Source organism: Denticeps clupeoides, chromosome 3, assembly GCF_900700375.1.
Source record: "Denticeps clupeoides chromosome 3, fDenClu1.1, whole genome shotgun sequence".
NCBI classification, from domain to species: Eukaryota; Metazoa; Chordata; class Actinopteri; order Clupeiformes; family Denticipitidae; genus Denticeps; species Denticeps clupeoides.
In genome coordinates, this window is record NC_041709.1 from 4,388,774 (window position 1) to 4,412,770 (window position 23,997).

The window sequence follows — 23,997 nt, forward strand, 5'->3', positions numbered from 1 at the left end:
CTACCTTCCTACATCAGTAATGAGAGGACAGAGCTGTCAGACAGAGCAGTCTATTTGTGTCATATTGTTCCCAGTAACACATCAGGGCACGGTCTGTCACCGTGGTGAGTAGAGACGGCGGGAGAGAAAGAGAGAGGAGCAGGCAGACAGAAAGAGCGAGCTAGAAAGTCACACGCCGATGATGTCATCTCAGCGCTCGCTGTCAGACGGGGCGTCGAGGCATTTGATCTTTTTATTTTAGTCTTCGTTTCAGCCTCCCGTCGCAGCCTGGGAGCTTACAGGATCTAAGTCAGATACCCCCCAGCAATGCCTCATTCTCGTCTCTCTCGTTCCGATTCCCTCGTTCCATCACTCCACACCCAAGGCCACCATCATGGGGCCGGCACTTTGGGGGCCCTCCTCCGTCCACGTAACAGTCCCCATTATTGCTTCAAACACAGCGAGCTCAGATTCGCGCGATAAGCCCACCCTCAAAGACATTCAATTAAAAGGAGATAAAAGTGTGTCCTTGAGTCGGAGCGCAGATAACAGATTGGAGTGGTACAGCTGACTCTCTCTTTGTTTTGTTAATTAAAGATGACCTCATCTCTAAAAATGGATTCCGCTGGCCCGCGCGTCACGAGCCCTCACCATCAGCAGATTGGCGAGCGGGCGGGGGGAGCCAGTCCCCCCCCCCCCCCCCCCCCCCTCATTTATTCTGTGCCACACGCGTTGTTCGCTCATCTCGCTGGAGTTCTCTCCTCGCACTCCACCCCCCCCCTCGGCCTGAACTGTCTTTCTCACACACACCAATACACATTTTTCTCTCTCTCTCTCTCTCCCCAAGGATTCCCCATCTTTGTCTGCACGGCATTCTGCAAGGATCCTGAAACCTACCCCGGTTCTTGCATTTAATAGAAAGTGAATGCTTCGGGAGGAGTGGAACCGTTTCTCGTCCAGAACAAGAACGGTGGTCTTCAGAGACATTGGCTTTCTGATGGGCAGCCGTATTTCAAACCCACCGTAGTCGAAATGTCTGTTCGCTGTTTCCACTGGCCCGGCCTCCATGTGTCTCAGTGTCTGATCGCTAATGATTCCGTCGTGCCCTTATCAGATATCAGCCCCGCTGCAGTGGCCGAGCGGTAGCGCTTTTAAAGGAACCAGCATTTAATGAAGCGCCGTGTCTTGAGGGCCAGACACCTTTTCACTCTCAGCATCTTGTGGCCACTGGCTCACCATTGTCATCCCCTATACAGCGTTTAATTCATTATCAAAATGATTAAAAGGGTATAAATTATTATGATTGTATTATTCCATGTTGCTTGCCCCAGGTGGTTCGCCTTGCTTGGGAGTTTTATAGCTGCCTGACGGAGCTTATTTTCTGCCCCCTTTTTACTTCGGCTTTAATCGATGACTTCGCATAGCAAACCTTGTCTCATATCTCTGGGTTAGAGCCATAATGGTGATTGTGCCTACCCCCCCCCCCAAGTAATGAATTGAATAAATGCAATGATGTCAGATTAGCAAAAGGCCTCTTGAAATGCAAAGGCTCGCGATCAGCATGTTGGCCACCTCCCTTGGAGCTGCACACTTTTATTTGGCTGGCAAAGGGCATCATGTACTTTTTGACTTTGCGGGGGCACATAATTAGAGTAATGAGAGTGGATGGAGCATGTGGTTCAAAGTCTGAATTAACCAGCTGCTTTTCTCATATTTTATTGACTCAGATTAGATTTAGTTCTAGTTTAACACCAGTGTAATATTTTCAGTTCACTTGTCATTGAGATGATGCCAGATTGAATCTGCATATCTAGACATGTGAAATTGAAATGTGATGCCATTGTTCACTTTCCGTTATATGTACAAATGTTATGGAACCAAAATATATATTGAGGACTGAGAACCATATGGGCTAAAGTGAAAGTGTTCATTTTTTGTGTTTTTTTTTTATTTTTATTTTCAATATAATTTGGCACTCGTAGCACTCCACACTGTACGTACATGGTGAACAACATTTTTGACACCTACTGCTTCTCTGTGTTCATTGCCAAGTTAGTCTTTGTTTAATAACTCTAAAATGAAGAACGGATTCATATTCATATTTTGCCAGTAGACAGAGCTGATTTCACAAAAAATGTCACTTACGCACATGGTTCTCACCCCTCGGTGTACTCTTTGCAGGACTCCCATGATACAATTAGCTGCAGGTTCACCTGATTGGGGCGGATAATAGTGTGAGACCCGAAACTGCTGTTCTGCAGAATGTGACTCTCGCTGAACCCTGCAAGAAATGGGTGGCATTTCTTCTGCTTCTTAATATCCAGAGAATCAGGGAAGGAGGGTATCATCCGGATCGTGTCAGTGGCAGAACATGAAAAGAGCTTAATTGAAATAATCCTGTGACTCGACAGCCATTACGTAAAGCGCAGAATAAACTCGTCGAACCATTGCATATCAGGCCAGCGGCACAGCTGTAATTACAATGACTTCGCGGCGCACTTCACCGGCAGCAGGCCGCGTCTCGACTCAATTAGCGGCACTAGTTGACATCAAATGCAGAAGATTGCGAGAAACTCGCAGATTAAGGAGCCTCTGGGGAAAACGTGGGCTAAATCACACAAATACATAAAAAAAAAAAGGACCCCAAAACCTCCCTATGACGTCTGGTTGACCTCAGTTTGGGGTTATCTGATTTACTCCCTCCCCCCCCCACCTCCGCCGCCAGCATTTTGCCATTAAGTTCAGGCACCTTTGACTCTCAGTACCTGATTGCCAAATCATGACGCTAATGCCTCTTTGACTAAGCGACATGACATTTTCTTCCGAATGTTTACGGATGCATAAATCAGTCCAGCTTTTTTAACCTCCCAGCGGCGATGCTGCTGTAACCGTTACGTCCGAATCCGCTTTGTGCGCCCCGCAGTTTGGCCGCGGCCCCTCATTGACTGAATTATGGGCGAATTGATTTCTCTGGCTAATGGGTCGCATGTACACTACTTCCCTTAAAACAATGCTAGCTGCGGGAGGCTCGGGCCTGGCTCAAGGCCGGCAAGCCTCTGGCCCAGTGTCCCCAAAGAGCAATGGCAGCAGTATAAGTGTGCTCATTTCGACTTTTTGCTTTTTGTCTATATAAACGCGGCCCCTATAGTTTGCCAAGTGGCCATTACCCTTGGGTGTTAGTTAGGAAAGAAAGCACTGTAAGATCACTTGGTCTTTTGTTCCTTTCTGTGTTTTTTTTTTTGTTTCTTTCTTTCTTTCTCTGTGTGATATTTGTGTTTTTGGTTGAGTTTCTGGGCCGTGATCTGGAGTTGTTAGGTTTGTGGCTTGGCTCTGGGCAGCGTATAAGGGTTGGGAGAGAGTAAGAACATTCTTTAAGCCCCCACACTGAGTCCAAGGGTTGCTTTTTTCAGGCCTGTACCCGTGAGGTCTCCTCAGTCCTGACATGGTCTAATTGTTAAAATAACACTGGCAATGTTGCGTGTGTGTGCACGCTGGGGGAGTGTGTGCATGCAGTGTGTGCTTAAGTGTGCTTCTGTGCGTGAGTGCATGCATTTATGTGCGCAAATGTTTGTGTAAGAATTTCGTGACTGTATGGAATGAGAGATAATGGTAATTAAGTGTCACCTGATTACTCATTGCTAAATGCAGTGTCCAGTAGGGACCTTCTTCTTGTTTTATTTTAAGTAGCCCGGGGCTACGGCTGTGAGGATGTAGGCCACGGCTTGTACACCACAAACTCCATCTTTATCACCATCGCTGAAACTCGTGCATGTTGCATGCTGTGGATATTACGGGAACCGTGCATATAAATATGCATGACCATGGCCGTGTTGATGTTGCAATTCAATATTTATGAGCATTAAGTGAGAGCTTGCCCCCCTTTTCGTGCTGATATGCCAACAGAAGCAATCGTTGCGGCTAAGAGCTTGACTTGGGGTCTGGTGCCACTGGCATCGTTGGCAGCCTGCTGGGCAAATAGACGTAGATTCCAAAACCCACCCTCATCCCAAATGGAGTCCAAAATCATTTGGACCCATAGCATGATTTTTTGTGTTAGTAAAATCCTACCCTACCTCCTACTATTATCTATCTATGTGATTACGTGATACCTAATAGGGGTCTTGCTGCTCTGATTTAGGCACAGTGTTTTGATTAAGAGGTCAGATCTGTCTTTTTTTTTTTTTGAATTTGTTGGACTTTGTTGGCCATTGTCAGTCACATCACAAAGCCTGCATCACTATTCTGAGCTGTTCATGCATTAGTAGTTTACACAGTTGTACTAATACAACTTTTGGGGCAGTGGTGGCCTAGCAGGTAAGGAAACAGACCCTGGTAAGGTTGCCAGTTTGAATCCTTCTGGTCGGGCCACTTCTTTAACCAATAGGCCCCCACTGTCCCTGGTGACCGCTAGGCCACCAAGATGCCACTGAGTAAAACACCGTCCCCACACACTGCTCCCCGGGTGCCTTTCATGGCTGCCCACTGCTCACTAAGGGTGATGGGTTTAAAGCAGAGGACACATTTGTGTGGTGTGCTCCAGCGTTTCATAATGACAATAACATTTCCATGTTCTTTTCTTTCACAACATCCCATGCATTTTACACAGTTAGCATCTGTACCCAAGTGAAATATGCTGAGCGCAGCACAAGGCCAAGCTTTCTGATAGACTCCAGCAAAGTCATCACAGATCTTTTTCATTCAAGGGGGTCTTAATGTCCTCCAGACCCCAGTTCATATTATATAGACTGATGAGCCTGCACTGTAAACATGTTTGTGTAATGAATCTTTCTTTAGTGCATGGGTTTAAACTTGGGTTCATTTGATGTTTTTGGCCCAGGATGCTTTTTTTTCCCAACACGTTAATGTTTGTGTTTTCTTTTCCAAGTTTGTAGTTGCACAGCTTTGGCGGTGTAAAAGAAAATGTGTGCACATTTCTAGGGGTCCCATGCATTTTGCGTTTTGCTTTTGTACACATTCTGAATGGTTTTATGCCAGCACCAATAAGAATTATAATATATGTTCCTCAACCAAATGAACACCAGAGCTGTGACAAATATGGCCGGGCTTCTGCATGCTTGTAATACTTGAGTTTCAGGGCATCACGAAGAATGCTCCTTTTTTGTCAGCCTCCTTTTTTTTTTAGAAACAATCTCAGTAAGTCTGGTCTATTCCCTTTTCAACAAGAACTGTAATATTGCAAATACCAGGCCCTCGGACGTCTCAGACAGTGGCTTCTTGCTCCAGACTTTTTTTTTGTCTCCAGACTTCCCTGGGGCTTTACCACTTCATGATGTTGAAAGCTCAGGCCGGATTTAACATGAAATTAGCAGATAATGGTGCCTGGTTTATCCTTGATGAAGGATGTAGGAGAAGATGAGAATGAAGCTCTGTGCTTGTTCCCACAGATTTTAAAGATCCCTCTGAGATCCAGGTGCTAAAATTGTGATGCCGTCTCTGTTTCATCCGGCTCGCATCTTACTGTTGCTTTACACTGGACCGGTCTCCCTCCTGGCTTGCTCCCCCCAGACCAGCTTCACAGGCTTTATGCTGACTGAGGCACACTGTGGAAGGCCATCGGCTGGCTGCAGAGCTGTGGACCTCAGGCTTTATTACCTGAAGCTGAGTGGACCTGCCACAGCCTCAGACTGCAGATCTACAACTGTAAACTCAGCCCCTGGCTAATGGGGTGGGAATGGAAGCTCTCCACCAAGCCTCGGTCTTCTCATGCCATACATCAGGCCGAACTGACTGTGGAGAAGATGTGGAGAATGAGGTGACCTAGTAGATCAGAGCAGCGCATGTCAAGACCCTGATACTGTTTGTGCTGATGCAGCTTATTGAGCCCAGTGGGTGAATCCTTTTGTATTGATGTCAGCGTGTAAGCCCCCCCCCCCAATTCCCAATGAGATTTACACTTCAATAACAGCAATCCGTCAAAATCAATGGCTTGGACTTCACTTGGTAGGAGAAATATGTCCAAGTGATGTCTTTTTTTTTTTATTGCAGCATTTCGAATGCGAAATGATTGGGCTTTCCTGAACTCACGCTGCTCTCAAGTGAGCAGAAACCAACAAATGCCTGTAAGCATTTTGGAAACAGATGCCTTTAAAATAATAAATGTTGCTAGGGCAGATGAAAAGATTGGTAAACCTTAGAGCAGAATGATGTGGTTGAGGCACATACTGTAAACTACTTAGTCCATTCCTGCAGCTGAAGGAAAAAACAGATAGAGCGCCTGTGTTTGCCTGAGAATTTCGAAAGGCACACACAAAAAGAACCTGGAGAACGAAAGTACCCATAAACAACATTCATTTTATCTTTTTATTTGGAACAGATTCCACAGCTAAACAGACCAAAATATACATTTTAACCTGACTGGTACGTTTACCAGAGTCATAATTGCATTTATTGGCCAAGTATGTGAGCAAACACATACAAGGAATCTGCTTCTGGTTGTTCAGGTCTCTAAAGCACAAGAGTATAAAACAACAACAATAAAGATTATAGTAGAAATCTTACATAAAGTAAAATACAAAGATTACAGATTACAGATATTTACAGAAACGAGTATATAGTATAGAAAGAGTATTTACATTTACGGCATTTATCAGACGCCGTTATCCAGAGCCAATTACATTGAGTAGTTACAGGGACAGCAACCCTGGAGACACTCTGGGTTAAGTGTCTTTCTCAGTGACACAATGGTGGAAGAGAGCTTTGAACCTGGGACTTTGTGGTCTTCTGGTTTATAGGTGTGTTAACCACTAGGCTACTACCAGCCTCTTGTACTGAAAGTGGTTGTATATTTATTTACTTAATTTATTCATATTTGCATCTTGGATATTAACTGTTTTAGTAGTAATAGTAGTAGTTGTCGTGATACCATATATTACATTTATTATTATGGATGAGAATAATTTTGGCCCTCTTACGATATAAGTTGTAGAACTGTAATATGTCATAATGTAATAATGTCAGTTTATCACCCAATAAGGGATATTTACTGAGTTGCACAGACAAACGAAGCAAGTAGCTATAAACCAGACGTGGGTGACCTTTAAAAGCTGGGGAATAAAAACGGAGCAGAAAATGTGGTCTTGCCACCCTGCTGCTGTCTACCCGTGATTTGTTTCTGCACTGCTTATTTGAGGTTACCCAGCATTGACCATGAGGTTTTAATCAGGCGTAAGCACTGGTGCACGAATTCAGCCTCTCTGGTAAGAGCATTTCTCTCTAAGCTTTGACAGCTGTGCACAGTTCTTGTTTATATTCACAGGGGGCTTGACAGGTACCAGGTAGGCCAGACCATGTGTGTATATCTGTGAACTGCAGTCAGCACATCCTTCTAAACGCTGCTCAGCTCTACCTAAAGAACTGCTTGAGGAAACGGCGTCACCAGATCATTGCCATCAATTACTTTTGCTGCTTCTTCTTGTTTTTAATCGCAAAACTGGTCTGCAGTTGCTTCGTCCTGACGTTTTGTGGTCTGAGATAAGACCGGCCCTTTGCTACGTAGGGTGGGGTTGCAGTTCAATTTTTATAGTCAGTAGGTGAGCTGATGAACAGAAGCTGATTATTGTGTAGTTTGCAATAACTGTTCGGTTATTGCGATACGACGTTCTCGATTTTCTCTCAATGATATGATGTCAATTATGAGATTCTTAGTATATTGAAGAACAGTTGAAAAGAAAGTGAAGTGATTGTCATTGTGAAACACTGCAGCACAGCACACGGTGCACACAACGAAATGTGCGCTCTGCTTTTCACCTGTCATTCTTAGTGAGAAGCGGGCAGCCATGACAGGCGCCCAGGGAACAGTGTGTGGGGACAGTGCTTTGGCACCTCAGTGGCACCTTGGCGGCTCAGGATTTGAACCGGCAACCTTCAGATTAGGGGTCTTCCTTTCGCGCTAGGCCACCACTGCCCCACCACTCCCCATTATGTTGTTTACTACAAAAAAACTATTAGATATTTAACAATGTCATCATCATGTAGTAATAAATAAATAAATAATGTTAATAAAGAACACAGACATATCTAAAATCCTATAAAATTGTTAAAACTTGATCCCTTTGTAGGTGTTATTGTTATCCCTCAGTATTTTATCATTTTAGTGTTGCTAAAAAAACAGTGTGAAATATTTTTTTTATTATTTGACATAGATGGTGACAAAATGAGCAATATAATCAATGTAATACATTTTTGATGCTGCTTAACAGACTTGCATTTTTAGGCTGCAAATATGTGCCCCCATTCATGGTTCATGGCTGTTCCTGCATTTTTGTTTAAGTAGTTCTGATGTTATTCTGTTGACTTTGGAACTTTTATATTTTTGTATGCAAAAAAAATATATATAATAATTAGACGGTATTTCTCCCTCACTCTCTCACTGTCATGCAGCAGGCTTGGAATGAATGCTGGCAAACTAGAGGTGTTACTTAAAAGGGGTGATCTGAGGTAAATGCTTCCCCTGCCAGACACCCTCCACCTCCTGCTGGGGAGCGCCAGGGTGGTCAGGGGTACCAGCCAGGCTGCGACCCAAGTTTGGGGTCTGGTTGCCGCCGCCAGTGCAGGGCCTCGGGGAGGGGAGGGAAGAAGACAATAATGCATTCGAAGTGGAGCGGGCCGGCCATGGATACGAGCTTTTACTGTGAGAAATCACTTTATTCTAAATGAGCGGAGAATATGAACTCTCCCAGGTGTAAGGCAGCAGTGCAAGGTTGCAGGGACGGGATGGGAAAGGTCATTTTCTTTTTCTTTTTTTTTTTTGAACTCGAGAGCGGTGATGTTGTCACCATCTGGAGTGTTGGTAGCGAGTGCCAGATCAGCTGCTTGTAACTCAGGCAGAAGTGTGCATGGATGCAGAAAGGGGACGTCTCCAAACTGATGCAGCTTTTATGAAGCGCTCGACGGCCCCGGGGACCTCGTGTGAATGCCATGCTATGAGGGGAGGAGCCGAGAGCGGGCAGGGGAGCGAGCGGCTTCACTGGCGTGGCGGTGCATGCCAAACTGGGGCTTAAGGTTACCAGGCTGTGGGCAGCCCTGGGTGGTCACTTTTGGGCTAACGTGCACAAGGTTTGTTTCTTCTCTCAGCCTTTGTGTGTGTATATATGTGTTTTTTAGTCTTTTGGCATTTTTTGGATTAAGTGATAATTACAGACCTGCCCTTCAAATGGGCCCGGAGTGGTTACAGTTGTTACTCTCCGAGTCACGGATCGGGCCCTTGATTTATTCTGATTATCAAAACATACAAAGATGTTATTTCTGTCCAAACCGCTTTGAGAAACATTTTTTTTTTTTTAGGTAAAAAAATATTTTTGGCTTGGATCTTTCTTGGGTGCTTTCTTGGGATCTATTTTTTGGCTTGGATCTTTCTTGGGTGCTGGAATGTGTGCAGGAAGCTTCCTCTATATACAAACGTCTTTCTGGGAAAATGGCAAATCATTCATTTGTTTCTTTTTTTTTTCTCCTCCCTTCCCCCCTCTCTTCCCCTTAAACAACTCAAGCCTGCCGTTCCCGTGCTGTCAGGGTGCAGATGTTTATATACTGGCACATGCAGCATACGCTGAGCTGCCCGTCACCTCTGACCTTTACAGGCCCTCGAAAATCGTTTCTGACAGTCCGTTGTTGTCGCTCCTCCACAAATTGTTGCCACGTTTGGGAACCATTTACTGTGTGCAGATGGATATTCTTTAAGATTTTGACATTATGTTTGTTGCAACCTTTATTTGCGAAATGCATGGGGGTTTGTGGATGAAGAGGTGCTTGAACATTTACAGCATGTATCAGAAAGCCTTATTCAATAGCTCAGGGACACAATGGTAGTAAGTGTGATTTGAACCTGGTTCTTCTGGTTCATAGGTGAGTGTCTTACCCACTAAGCTACTACCGCCCTCGAAGTAAACATGGCGTTGCATAACAATTCAGATTTAGATTGAAATAATATTTATTCATTTCCCTGGTGGTCGCTATCACTATTTCCTGTTCGATTCGATATCTGTCAGATATGCTGGTTAGCGGTCTTGTAATCTGTGGACTGTGAGTTTCTCTAAGCAAAAAATACAGTGCTTTCTCCAAATGGACTGAACCCATAATTTTGAAAAAAGCTCACTGTCCCTTGTTCTATCATTCTTTCTTCTCCAGGGGAGGTTTTGAGCTTGGTGGACGACCTGCTCTCAGGACTGGGTTCCTCTTGCGTCGTACCGGGGAGACATGTCGACCATTCGCACATGGTGCTCTACACACTGGTCTTCAAGTGCCTGGAACCGGACAGCCTGTATAAGTGAGTGTTGTATATGAAGATATACAAATGCTAATGGTATTGTATCAGCACTCGGAGTGTAAAACTATTTATTCCAGCTTCCAGCTTGTGTGAAATTTATATGCACATTGTAAAGTGACAACAAGAATATGCTGCTCACCTGAATGGACGAAGTTATACACTCTCTCTGTCTTCTTTTCGTTCAGAAAAATGCTCGATTTTATGCAGGTTTATGCCTCATCAAAGTACTGTGTCTGTGTTCTCCCAACCGATCTCAGTGTCTTTCCACCCAGCATCCCCGTAAAGTGTGACTGGACAATTATTTGCTGCGATGGCTCATAATTGTGCCACATCCTGTTGTGAGCATCTCCATCCTGGGCAGGCATTTTTACTTGTTTGGTGCAGATGGCTTGAATTAGCGATAGAGAGACAGAGGGCACTCACCAGCACACTGACAGGAATTGCTATTGGAAGGTCCAACTTGTCTTAGTCCTGTGGAAGACCTCTGAACGACAGGCTACAGTACAGTTGTACAATGCTGACTAAATGAAAAGGTTATAAGAATGGCAATTAAGCATTCATACTGTCATTAAAAATATCATTTTATGATAATTTTTTATAGAAAGCAGTTGATTGATCTGATTGATCTAGAAATTGCTATTGTAGCAAATGACTATGGTAGCTGGACATGAATGTAATATATGCATAAAGACTTAGCTTTGAATGGTATTCCCTGAATATTATCTTAAAATATGGATGCCGAAATAACTTTAACTAAACTAACCTGTTTACCCTGATGCTAGTGATGCATTCACAGCATAACCTGCTCATTCACATGACGATATGAAATAAATTATTGCTCCTTCAAGGCCAACTACTACCCTGTGGTCTTTGTGGCCCACCAAAGATTGTAGGATGGAGTCATGGCGGAGGAACTGTTAATTAACGCTTAGCTGGCTGTCAGCAGGCGGTAAATACTGTGGGCCACCTCTCCAGGGCGATCAAAATGCCGCCAGTGGAAGAAAACAATAGGAGGCGACCGTGGATGTTCTGTATTAGCAGACTCTGTCTGTGAGCAGGCTGATATGGGTTGGCTCTGAGGGACCAGGCTTACTAAGATTGGCTTCATAAATGCATAGATCATCGCGGTTGGATCGTGATTTTGTGTAGTTACGGTGAGAACTCGACTGGCAATAAATTAGTCTTCCAAGGCCTGCTTGGCCCAATTGTGCCCCTGGGATGAGCCCAAAATGTGGATTTGATGTGACTTGTTCTCTCCAGCCTTAACTACACTTCCCGGTTCCCATCACCACCACCCCAACATCTTGAAATAAAGTTAAAAGGGTGCAAACAGGTGATGATTACTTTCCATACAAATATCCCAACTGTTTTTAGATATTTTAGATCCATTTGTTTTGTTTTGAACATTCAACTTCAGGAGCCATGGAAGAAGAAGATTGTGTTGTAGGTTGTATTTATGTTAAATGGCCTTGAAGCAAGAGCCAAAAGCAGGGCGGTCTCAAGTGGCTGGTCGTAAATATGATGCTTGGTATCCAGTGTGTCACTGGATTATGTTATAAATATTGCTGTGTGCGCACGTTTTTGTCTCAGGCTTTGTGCTCGCACCCCGACGTTGTGCAACCCAAAGGTCATGCCGAATGAAGCGTGGTGCGGCTGGCCGAGCCAAGGAACCTGGAGCCTTTCACAAGCAGAGCGGTGCAAAGAAAAGTACAAGCCCCACATGAGCAACCAGCACCGGGGATGAATGTAGTTCTCACTATTTAATCCTTCAAATCTCTTTTATTTCATTCACCATGACAGCTTTGCATCCAAATGAATGGATGCGCTATTTCAATTCATTTTAAGGGCATTTTATTGCATCCAGAATTGGTCTGTAAGCCGATGGGACGGTGAAATTACAAAATGTTACTATACAATACAGTCATTCAGAGCAAGACGGCCGCGCAGACTGCACGCTGTTTACTGCATCTCGCCGTGCAATGGCTATCGCTCACAGCGTAATGAGACTTTTATGTGAGCGTTGCATAATTACACTATACGGTCAAAATGATTTATTGCAGCATCGAACGCATGTGCTTTTTATCCGACCCCCAGGCCAAGGATGTATGGTTTAGCTTTGACAACTATATTTTTGCAGCATGAAATCGCGAGACGTTGAATTTCTGAGGTGTCATAGCACAATAACTTATTCTAACCGCTGTTTGTTTTGCTCAGCGGAGTAGTGGAAGTTGAGATCACTTTGTTCACAAATCTGTTAATTCTCCCTAGCTGCCCGATTGCATTTACCTGAAAAAACGCAGTCTGAACGCTACATCTGAAGTAGAGTACAACTGGTGCTTATAAAAACCAGGACGGAGGAAATCTTTGCTTTGCATCTGTTACTTTGGATTCAAAGCCCCAAAGCTCTTGACGACGACAGACGACAGCCCAGAAAGATAATTCTTAGTGCAGTCGTTTGCCGGATGGAGTTCACATCTGAAGAGCATAAGGTGAAGGCCCCCTAACACAGATGTCTTCTGAGGTGGGAATAAATCAGAGCAAAATGATTGTGCAAAAGAGTAAACCTGAGGTGACCCTGAGATGGCTGAGATTTATTGGGTGTTGCATATATTCTTAAGGCTCAAGATCCAATACCCCTGAAAATACATCTTTTGCGTGTGCACAAAACAGTTCGATCAGCCACAACATTAAAACCATCTGCCAAGCACTGTGTAGATCTCCTACACAGAACTCTTTCCGACCGCTGAAGGTCCTGTGGTATCTGGTTGCAAGACATCAGCAGATGCAAGGTGACTTTCCAGACTTACTTTTCAAGCACATCCTACAGATGCCTGACAGAACTTTGACCTCTTTTGTAAAGTTCCTCAAACCAATTCAGAACATTTTGTGAAGCGTGACGGGGCTCATTATGCTACTTTAGGTCCTCCACATGTTCAAATTTGATCTGGCCACTGGTTCAGTTCTGAGTGTCACATGAGCTTTCCTGGACATTCAGTCCATCCATCTCTCCTTCAATCTGTCTGTCTGACTCATCATAAGAAAACCTCATTAAGAAAGACAGATACAAAGCATGTGGATAAGAAAAGAAAAGAAATGTGAATGTGCTTATTTGTGCTAGACTTAGTTTTGACGTCCTCGCTGGCAAACTACACCCACATTTGACTTTTTTTTCCACCCCCTGCCAGCAGTAAGACTGGCATTTAGGGTCCCAGTGCATCATGACACATCCATCCTGTCAGAAATCCTGTCAGGAATCCAGTCAGAAGCTTACAGAGAGAATCCAATCCAAAATTTCAACACTCATTTCCCTTCGCACTGGTCAGTGTGAATAGAAAATACCATTTTGTTCCAAAATAGCATTTTAATAAGATGAAAAGCACTGTTATCAGAGGGGCTTGGGCCCTGATAAATCTCACAAAGCCTTGGCCCGGAGCTGAGGTTTAATACATACCAACAGCATAATTGGACAGTGCAGAGAAATACCTGTTGTCAATGGCAACCTCTTAAACAACCCCAAACCGCAACAGGGCAGACACACGTATCTCAACTGGAGCTCAACTGTACAAATTTTCTGATTAAAAAAAAGGCCCTTTCGATTCTGCTTTCTTCGCGACCACAGTTTAAAAGTTGTGCTTGTTTGGTGCCGCATTGTTATGATGGGCACTGGGAGCTGGAAGTGACCTGGACTAAAGTCCTTTGTGAGGTTCAGGAAGAATACCACACATCCCTCCAGATGAATAACAAGATCGTACGAAATATGCAAGCAATGTATAAACAGGCCATATTACAAACAAAACAATCAGTTGGTGGTATTAAAATATGGCTTTCAAAACACAAGGACAGTCAAGTCGACCTTGTAAACGGATATCTCTTCGGAGCCAACCAAAAAAATTTGCCTGTTGAGTCATAAACAATTTTCAATTTCTTTCCATTTATTGTGCATTCTTACTGAGAGAAAGTGGGGGAATGGGAAAAAAAAATGCTTGTTTGTTGGTTAAAACCAATTCTGTGGCACCACTGGCTGATGGGGGAATTCAGGTATTTGTGGCCTGTACGGACCGTGAAGGCAGGATCCTGGTTTGCATGTTGACCATAAACTGTCAGGAACACGTTGAGAACATGCTGACCTTATCGTAGACCGGCGCAGTCCCACCATCGCACAGAGATGATGTAAATTTCTTCTCCGTGCTCCGTTTCCACGTTCCCATTTGCCTTGTATTTGCTCATGAATCACCAACGGCGGCAGCTTGGTATGTATGCCTGTCATGAATTAACTTATTGACGAAACTTGTCAGAGTTGAATGTGAAACGCCAAGAAGCTGCTTTCTCAAAAGAAGACTGCAAAGCATTTCCTCTCGTTTTAGTTGATCCAGGGGTAAGGACAGAGTTTTAAAATTACACACCAGCCATGCTGGCAGGATGGAAGCCACTGACAGCAGCTCCCTTCACTGAAGAGGCATTTTGCGCTTTCATTGAAGTGGTTTGAGACACGCATTTTCCTGGCCGTTTCAATTCATCTTGCATTATTTTTACTTTTGACATACATCACTGTGACATATGGTGTGGGTTCTGGTGTAAAATGGATGTCTCATTTTTTAACAGTGCGGTGCGCACACATAAAGTTATTACAGCCCTGTCCAACATTAGAGGAAATACTTTGGAGGAGCTATATAAGACATGCGTGGGGATTGTTTGCGAATGGTGGAATGGCTAATTGATCATCAATCTGCATATCTAATTCGATTGCCGACATGGTCCTGACTCAATCGTAACAGCGATCACCTTCTGGTCTAAATTGTCCGTCAATGTGAGTGTGTTAGAGAATGGTGTGTGTGTGCCCTGGGGTGGGCAGGTGCCCCGCCCTGGGTTAGTCCCAGCACTGTGCCGAATGTCCCGAGGCCCTGGGAGCCACAACATTGCTTAGGAATAAGCAGTAATGACTAGTGAGTGAGCGAAAATAGATGAAACAGAGGACAAAGGCAGAAGACAGAATCCCTGCATATTTTTTTATCTGTTAATTGTTGTCTGTTAAATCTTGAAGACATGCTATATTTTACTTATTATATTAGCATGCTACATCTATTATAGCCAAAAATTCTCTTTTACAGTTTGCACTGTTGTGCACTTGCTGTTAATTTCCTAAATATTTCTTAAATGGATCAGTGATTCTGGTTAAGCAAAATCTACTCTAGGATTACAGTCTCTCACCAAAGAATAAGTCCTAATCAGGAATGTAGAAGTTTGTCTTTTTCCCTCCATTAGCAGTACCAGGGCTCCTGGTACTGGGTGGTCCGCCGTAACACTGGGTCCTACCTTTTAATGTGTTTTGCATTTTGGGAGCGGAACTCCGTCATTAGAGGAAGTGGGAGTCCCATTTAAGCAGCTATTAGCCATAATGGCTGCATTTCTGCATCAAGTGCCAGGAACGTTTAGAGATGTAACAGAATCCCATGGAATTCAACGCTCACTTGGATATTTTCAGAATGGATCAGTGTGTCAGAGAACATAGTGACTGCACACTCTGCACCGACACACACTTCTGCACTTACCACATTATCATTCTTTATATGAACTGATATGGGCTGATATGGAGTCTTTTTATGGACTGAAATTCCACATGATTCCTGGAAGCAACATCAGTTCTGTTGGCAAGAGGGTATTAGCAGATAAGGAAACATCTGTGACGTTCATGCAAGTCCAGTTTAAAGTACCAGGAAATTAAATTAATTCAGACCCAACAAAGACACATCTGGAATGAGAATATGCAGTGTCATAAAAGTTAAATCACAGGTAAAGTCTCATCTGGAGCAGATGATTAAATATTGATACATTACATGGCACATGACAGTCCCCCTGGCTTCTCCAAAAGCCTTTAGACTTGTATTTTTTCTGGATCTTTGCGAAGGCATGTTCCTTAATTCGGTTATTTATTGTGCAATATTTATCTCAGGACACAGGGGATAACGGGGGGGTTAGAGGTGGACTTGCTTTGGCCCCTCGTTTTTTTTTTTTTTCTGTTCTTTGTTACAGTTTTTGTTACATTCCTCACCACAGCATGCCAGGGGGTTATTAGAAAAGCTTAAATGACAGTAAATGAAAATGTAATGTTTGATTTGAGGAATTTGGAACACTTCATTCCAAAGGCTCTGTTTGAGAAACACTTTATTCAGATCTCGATGTAAGAGTAGCCTCAGTGTGTGATGCCAGTTTGTGATGGGTTCTGAGCTGCCGCTCATTCGGCAGGGGTGATTAGAACCCGTCATTACCAAAACTAAGAGCAGCAGAAGCTGTCGTGCATTGCTGTGGATAGGGGAGATCCCTGTTATTCTGCTGATATGTTCTTTTGAGTTGTGTTTTGGGCCCTTGTGCCTTTTTCTATTCATTAAAATATCAATCCTTTTATACATGTGGCATTATACTATGTATTTAGCGCTGAATTCTTTTTACCCAAAAGGGTTGTATGGAAAGCTGTCATCGGCCATGAACATCTCAAATGGGCCCACTTTATATGAAAAGTATTGATTTACGCTGATTGGTGGAATCACACAGGTATAATAATAATAATAATAATGATCATTATTGTGAACATTATTGTTTTGTGGCTGTTATTTGTATTTCTGCCTCCCCCATCCATAAGGTTCAGTCTGTATGCAGTGGACAGCCGCGGCAGTCACTCAGAACCCAGTTTTGTGACAGTGCGAACCTCATGTCCAATGGTAGATGACAGTAAAGCAGAAGGTAAATCTCCATCAACAACCTTAACCAACCCCAAGTGCTTCTAGGCATATGTAACAGTGTTCCCCATATTATGTCATTTTTTTATTATTTCCTCAGAGTTGGCTGACAAAGTGTACAACCTGTACAACGGTTACACGAGTGGGAAGGAGCAGCAGACAGCCTACAACACGCTGATGGAGATCCCCCCACCACTGCTTTACAGGGTTCAGCACCACTACAACTCCCATTATGAAAAATTTGGGGACTTTGTGTGGAGGAGTGAAGACGAGCTTGGGCCAAGGTATAAAACTGCAGCCTGATGGACACCAAATAAATGAACCCCAGAGATTGTTAACATAGCATGGACATTGACAGTGAAATTATGAGGAAAATGAGAAATGAATAATTTAGTAATAATGACACTATTATTATTATTAAATTGACCACAACATGTAATCTTTAAGACTTCCTTCTAAAAAGTGAAGCTCAGAAAAATGCAAAATCCGGCTAAGGCAACCAGGCTGGCACTCAAACATCCTGGTACCACTGCTGGCATCTGTGCCTCCATGTCACCTCTTATTACACTAATTTCAATCACCGCTGCCCATTCTCGCATTATCATAACACATGCATGCATGCTTTCATCTCTCTCCCTCACAGACACACAAACACACTTGCCCTCCATTTTGTCACACAAGCACATACACACACACACACACACACACACACATAAACACTATGGTCAGCAGTAATTCTGGACTGCAAAATATTGGTTTAGGGTTTCACTGCAAATCCAAGCATATAAAACCAATCATGAACCAAGCTGTTCCATTGGAGTAGCATCTTATAAGGGACATAAATCTCATAAAAGAATCCGCACACTGCTGCAGTATATTTTCATTTTTCATTTTTTCAGGTCCAGTTTTGTTTTTGTTTCCTTTAATTTACCTTTTTATTCATATTTTGTACGAAACTGGTGACTTCACAGAAGTTCCAAGTCTACAAATTACAGTCTTGTTATTCCAAGCAGCCATTGTGGGTGCCAATGTCTTAGACTAACGAATGTGGCAGTAAGATGTTGGCAGATTTTTGCGGGCATGGTGTGGTGAACAGACCCTGCGATCTGCCGCATGTGTGGAAGACTCAGTCATAAAAAACAGCTTCTCTGGTTACCTGTCAGGACCAGCAACACCTTGTAAATCCAGCAGGTATTTCAGAGTGAGAGGAGCATATGTGCATCTGACATCAGTTTTCTTCCCCACATCAAGTTTCTGGGTAAGGTTTTGTGGTAGTCAGCAGAATCCAGAGGTAACCTTTTGATCACTTTCATTGAGCAACCTGTTCCATTGCATCTGATTGGTTTGAAAATTGGACTCAACGTCTTACACTCTATGGCAGTATAGGAATGTCTGATACAAGGGCAAAAGCCATACATAATGAGAATAGCACTGCCTGGTCCAGTCACGTGTGCCCGTGTTTGTGTTTTTGCCTTCTTTACCTAACAGATGTGGACGGTAGCAGATTCACTGATTTAAGAAGGATATTTAACTGTCAAATAAATGGAAATTATGTTTTGTGCACTGTGTAATCTGACTCGCTCAGTTCTGATAAGCTTGCCCATGCGCACGATCTGTCCCTGTTTAACTTTCAGAATGCGTCACTGCATATTTGCCCACATTCTGACATGCTTTAGCAGGAAATCAGACCATGACCAAGTGTGGAATCGATGGAATTTAAACAGCAGGTTGTGCAGGTCATCCTCATCCATTGGGTTCAGCCCAGACCTGTGCGCAATGTATTTTGCATGTTTATTTTTTAATTGTCCCAACATTTGGTTATGTTAAATTTGTGAGTACTAATACACAGTGTGCCAAAAAATCCATTGTTTTCTTGTAACACTTAGAAAGTGATTTTTGAAATCCACAAAAGGTCAAACAAATTCATGAGCACGTTCCACTTTTGACCGAAATGAACAACCCCTAAGCTAAATAAACCTTATGACATAGTCACATCTCACTGAGAGGAAAAAAAAATGAACCTTATAAGAAATAACAATTTACATTGTGATATTGATGTATATGAAATTACTCTTCTATATACATTTCTAATATGTTGGCTGACCATATACGCTGTATATACGTTGTAATATACAGCATTTTTTTTTTAAATTCTATTGTAATATTACAAATATTAACTCATGTTGGATCTCCCTCAATGGGCTGTTGCAAAGGTCTTACTTCAGACATTGACACACAGACACAGAGAATCCTACCACATGATAACAATTATTATCTGTTAATCCTCAATATATCTTAATGATTCACACAAGAAAAAAAATACTGTATGTTCCTATAATGAAAATACATTCAAAGTAGAACCATATCCATGTTACATGGATTTTTTTACGCAGAAAGGTATCATGAATACCACCAATGCTATGTGTAGTTATTTTTATCAAAAATGTAGTTTTGTGGAAAATAGTTAATTTACTTATATATTTGTCACTCCAGTTTTCAAAATGTCAGTTTTCCAACAAATCTGTGCATGTGCATGGCTAGATCACAACTGATAGCAGAACACTGGAAGCAAAGTCAAGGGCAGCTTGACAAGCCAAGCCTGTAGCTAGCTAGAACCAGTAGGTTCCAAGCATTATCCACAATGCACATGTGCAGATGTCACCTCACCTAGGCCACTCTCAGTCTGTCAATGAGACATGGCCATGCCAATGGAAATGGCAGGAATGTCCACCTAGCCTCCAGAGGCAATGTTCAACACTGGCCACAAGAGGGTAGTGCCTGATCTTGGAGGTTAACTTCGATTAATCTGAAGTAATAAAAGCAGGATTCACATCTGTTTGCATAAACAGCATATGTAATATCTTGTGGGTTATATGCTGGGTTTCGCTCATATAACACCATGCATATTTGCACATTGTTCCCATCATTATCTTTATTATTTTCATTGTTAAAGCAGTGCCTACTTGCCAGCCTAAACAATAATGTGACATGAGGCAGAAAACGCTGTACCTATCCTTCCAAGATAGTTTCCTTCAAACTCTCATAAAGCCTTGTCTCCACAAACCCTTGCATGGACCACCCTAGATACTGTTTACATACGAATGTAGACGTTAGCATTGGGGGGCTACTGTGGAGCACCAGCGAGGCTGTTGCTTCTGCGGTCCAATGTGGCAACATTCAGGCTTAAGTTTCAGCCTTGTGTTTTCATTCATTCTCCCCCATTGCCAGGAAGCCCATTTTTAAGACCTATAAGTTTGCAATAAGTCGAATTTTAGGGAAGATTCAGCTATTTTATGATTTCAAGAGGGTGGCTACCAGTAAGGAGGGGGAGCTGTTATGGAAGGCATCTGGGTGAAAGACAGGCTGTTATTTATGGCTTTGAGTTGGCAGTGTTTGGCTTTGCTAGAGTAATTTACGGCTGAGCTGTATCGGTGGTGCCTTTTAAAAGCTAGCAGTGTGGCCAAGTGTAATATGATAACTTGGCGCAATTTCATTGAAAAAGGAGGCCACTTGTATCATTGTGTCCAGCTTGCGGCTGAATATTGTGGTTAAAGAGTGGGGGGGAAAAAACTTTTTATCCAACATTTTCCCCTCAGCTTCAGCTTCAAAAGTAAAAAAGAAACGTCTGCTGTGTTGCATAATGAATTGTTACTTAATTATTTCTTTTTTCGCATTCAAACCCAGAATGCTCATGCTTAAAACAGGCCTTGCTTTTCATATCAGCATATCATTGTATCTATAATATTATAATGTTAAATTGGAGTGAGTGGGTTAAAATTCACGAGCTCGTCATGAAGCTAATGTGTATTCTTCTTTTTTTTTTATTGCAACACCAATAAAGTAGAAATGTGAGATCCTACTAATAGAAATTGATTTTTCAGTCTGAACATATTAATGTGTCAAATTGTGGTTGATAAATTGATCCTTATTGGTGCAATAACAGTTTTACACGGATAGGTTCGTGCCTGGATTATGCTCATATTTTCTCTCGCCAGAAATCACAGGGAAACTTGATCAACGCTTTGTTGAGAGAAATTTGATCTTGTCTGCAAACTGAAAAACTGGCAACAAAAAAAAATGTAGCAGTCAATCGACTTGTCTTCTCCAAACTGTCAGCAACCGAGGCTGCCAAAGACTGTTTCGACACATCCTCTCTCTCCGTATCACATTCATAACAGGCAACTACTGGAAAAGCTCATGCTTAGGCATGAAACAGGAGCAGGCACAGGAACACAGGCACAATGAGGCATTTTGCACATTTTTAGCACTTAGTAACGGCCCATTTCTTACGTGCAGCAGAAGATTAGTTCCTAATTTAAGTTTTTAAACTGAAAAAGTGCCCAAATGTGATGCACATGAGAGGTAAAGAAGAAAATAAAAAAGAAAGTTATGCTTAATGGTGATTACGGTCCAATAGAAATGGACATGCTTAGGAATGAGCAAGGAATTAGGGGACACAGTAAGGTCCGAAGTCAGTTATCATCCAAGAAAGCACACAATCAGTCAGTGACAATTAAATCTATTTTCATTTATTTTCTTGCACCCCAGGAAAGCCCACTTGATCCTGAGGAGAGTTGAGCGGATCAGCCGGCTGTGCCGAGCCCTACTGCGCAGCAGCTACATCCAGAGCCGGACAGACACCACACCATACGTGTTGTGCCGGAGAGAGGAGACGCAGCCGCCCAGCAGCATGTGGCACAGCTCCTTACATGAGACGCATCTGTCCTGCATGGAGAAGGTCGTTTCGGTACAGAGGAACATTTACGGCAAGGCCAAGCTGCGGTGAGACCGACTGAGACTGACCTTAGCGTCCCACCGTGGTCTCTCCAGCGTGCGCTGACTGATTTCTTTTTCTACCGGAACACTCCCCATAACGTGAAGTTGTCGTCGGGCTTGAGAGCAGCTTTTATTTTTTATTTCCAACTTAAAGAAGAAGAAAAACGAACATTTCCACAGTGACAATGACTCGATGCAATGCAAGCATGTTGACAATTTTGCTCTCCGGAAGCTGGTGGGCAAGCAACTCAGTAAGTGAATGCAAAGGCCACCGGCCTCATGGTGCTTCAACGCTGCAAGCGCGTGCAAAACGTGCAGCAGGAGCAGCAGCAGCAGCAGCAGCCCGGAGGCTCTGTGCATCTCACCACCTGTCAGGAAGGACACTTCTGTTTCACAACGGCTTCTTCATGCTAAAGGTGCACTGGCACACGTTAGCAGTCGGCCTGTTTATGGGGTGCAAAGGTTGCTTTAGTTTCAACTAAAACCATCAGCGTGACCTCCTGGTTGCCCTGGTGATGTCATATATGTGCAGTTGTGGATTTTCATTTAATTTTTTTGCCCAAAATGCACATTATACCAACGGCCACTCTCTCGGTTTGTATAAAATGGACAGTGCTATGACATGAATTATACATGGACGACTTATTAATTATACAGAAATATGGCAGATTATTTAATCGTTTTCCAGCATTTAGTTAATTATTTAGTTTTTAAACCGTTGCGGTGCCCAAATATGTTGCACGTAAGAGGTAGAAAAAAAAAAAGAAAAATCTGAGAGAAAAGATCATAGAATTATGCTTAATGGGGACTTATTTATTAAAAGTAATAACTCCACTTTGAATGGAACCAACCAAAAGGCAACAAAGTTATTTTATTTAGCACTTATTTTCATGTAATATCAATTGTCATAGTAAATTATAATATTGTGTATAAATCTGTAAATACAATATGTAATAGGTGGCTCTGATTGTCTTTTTTTGGGGGGAAATTCTGAAATAAAAAAAAGAATATACAGAACATTAGACTGTGCTTTTCTTTCATTGGCCAGGAGTTAACATAATCATTTTATTGGCTCCTAAACACCAAGCACTTCATACTTCAGTACATGGTTTCTGTAATGAGAACTTGTGATTTGAGAGTTCCCTAGTACATTTCTGTGTGTGTGTTAAGTGGCCAAGTGGTCAACCAACAAGCCAACCAGCTGACCACAAGGCCATACATTCAAACTTCCAACACTGCCGCTGTAGCTGTGCCCCTAAGCGCACCATGGTTTTAAGGAAAAAACGGATCTGAGCATGAGCTTAATAAATATATTCAAATTATACTGTTTTTGTTGGAAATGTGACGGCTGATTTACGTGAAGGACCCTTTCTTCGCACCTTTCTGTTCATTTCATTTCATTTGGGTGGTTTATAATAGGTACTTACTGTCTTCTTGTTTTTGGGGTCGCCATAGCCGATCAAACATCTCCATTTCCCCCCGTCCTCTGTATCGTCTGCTTTACACCAACCACCTGCATGTTCTCTCTCACCACATCTATGAACCATCTTTTTGTTGATGCCACTATCTCTGACCCATTCAACATCAGTGGTCTCACTAAGGTCTTGTAAACCTTCCATTTTACTCATGCTGGTATCACTCACAAATCACTCACTGTCACCGTCCCCATTGCTCTGGACTGTTGAACCCAAGTATCTGGACTCCTGCTCCTTCACCAGCTCTGCTCCCTGAAACCTGATCATCCTGCTGTCCTCCCTCACAGTCAAACACATCAATTCCGTCTTAGCGCTACTGATTTTTCTCCTCTCTAGAGCATATCTTCACCTCTCCAAGGTCAGTTCCACCTGCACCCTACTGTGGGTGCAGTGCACAGGGTCATCAGCAAACAATAGGTGCATACTGGAGCTGGAGCTGAAAAAGCTGACATTTATGGAAGATTTGAATAAAAAATATTCAAATGGCAATTCATTTGGCAATTGGCAATGCAATATTCAATTGGCAAATAAGAAAATATAGAATAACAACTGACTTTTGTTGCTAATCATTTTGAATTTTTTTGACAATTGGCAATGCAAAACAATTTGCTAAATTTGCTATTCACTGAATTGTTATTCTATTTTTTATTCAAAATAGTTTGAAATGAACTATGGATTACATCGGCACTTTGCACTTTGAATTGCCTGTTGCAAAATGTAATATCAAATTACATGCTCAGATTGAATATCG

General features: G+C 42.7%; 1 protein-coding gene across 5 annotated transcripts in view; it reads left to right on the forward strand.

The window, feature by feature from the left end:
- The window catches only part of astn2 (astrotactin 2), a 260,288-nt gene extending 237,500 nt beyond the window's left edge, over positions 1-22,788 (forward strand). For 3 of the 5 annotated variants that reach the window (XM_028971803.1, XM_028971805.1, XM_028971808.1), the window contains 4 exons: positions 10,123-10,261; positions 16,899-16,999; positions 17,096-17,279; positions 21,544-22,788. In XM_028971803.1, the coding sequence (XP_028827636.1) occupies positions 10,123-10,261; positions 16,899-16,999; positions 17,096-17,279; positions 21,544-21,781 (662 nt within the window). In that variant the 3' untranslated portion in view covers positions 21,782-22,788. Of the gene's footprint in view, positions 1-10,122; positions 10,262-16,898; positions 17,000-17,095; positions 17,280-21,543 lie in introns of those variants that run through there. The other 2 variants (XM_028971806.1, XM_028971807.1) reach the window with 2 other exon arrangements.
- Positions 22,789-23,997: the final 1,209 nt, after the last annotated feature.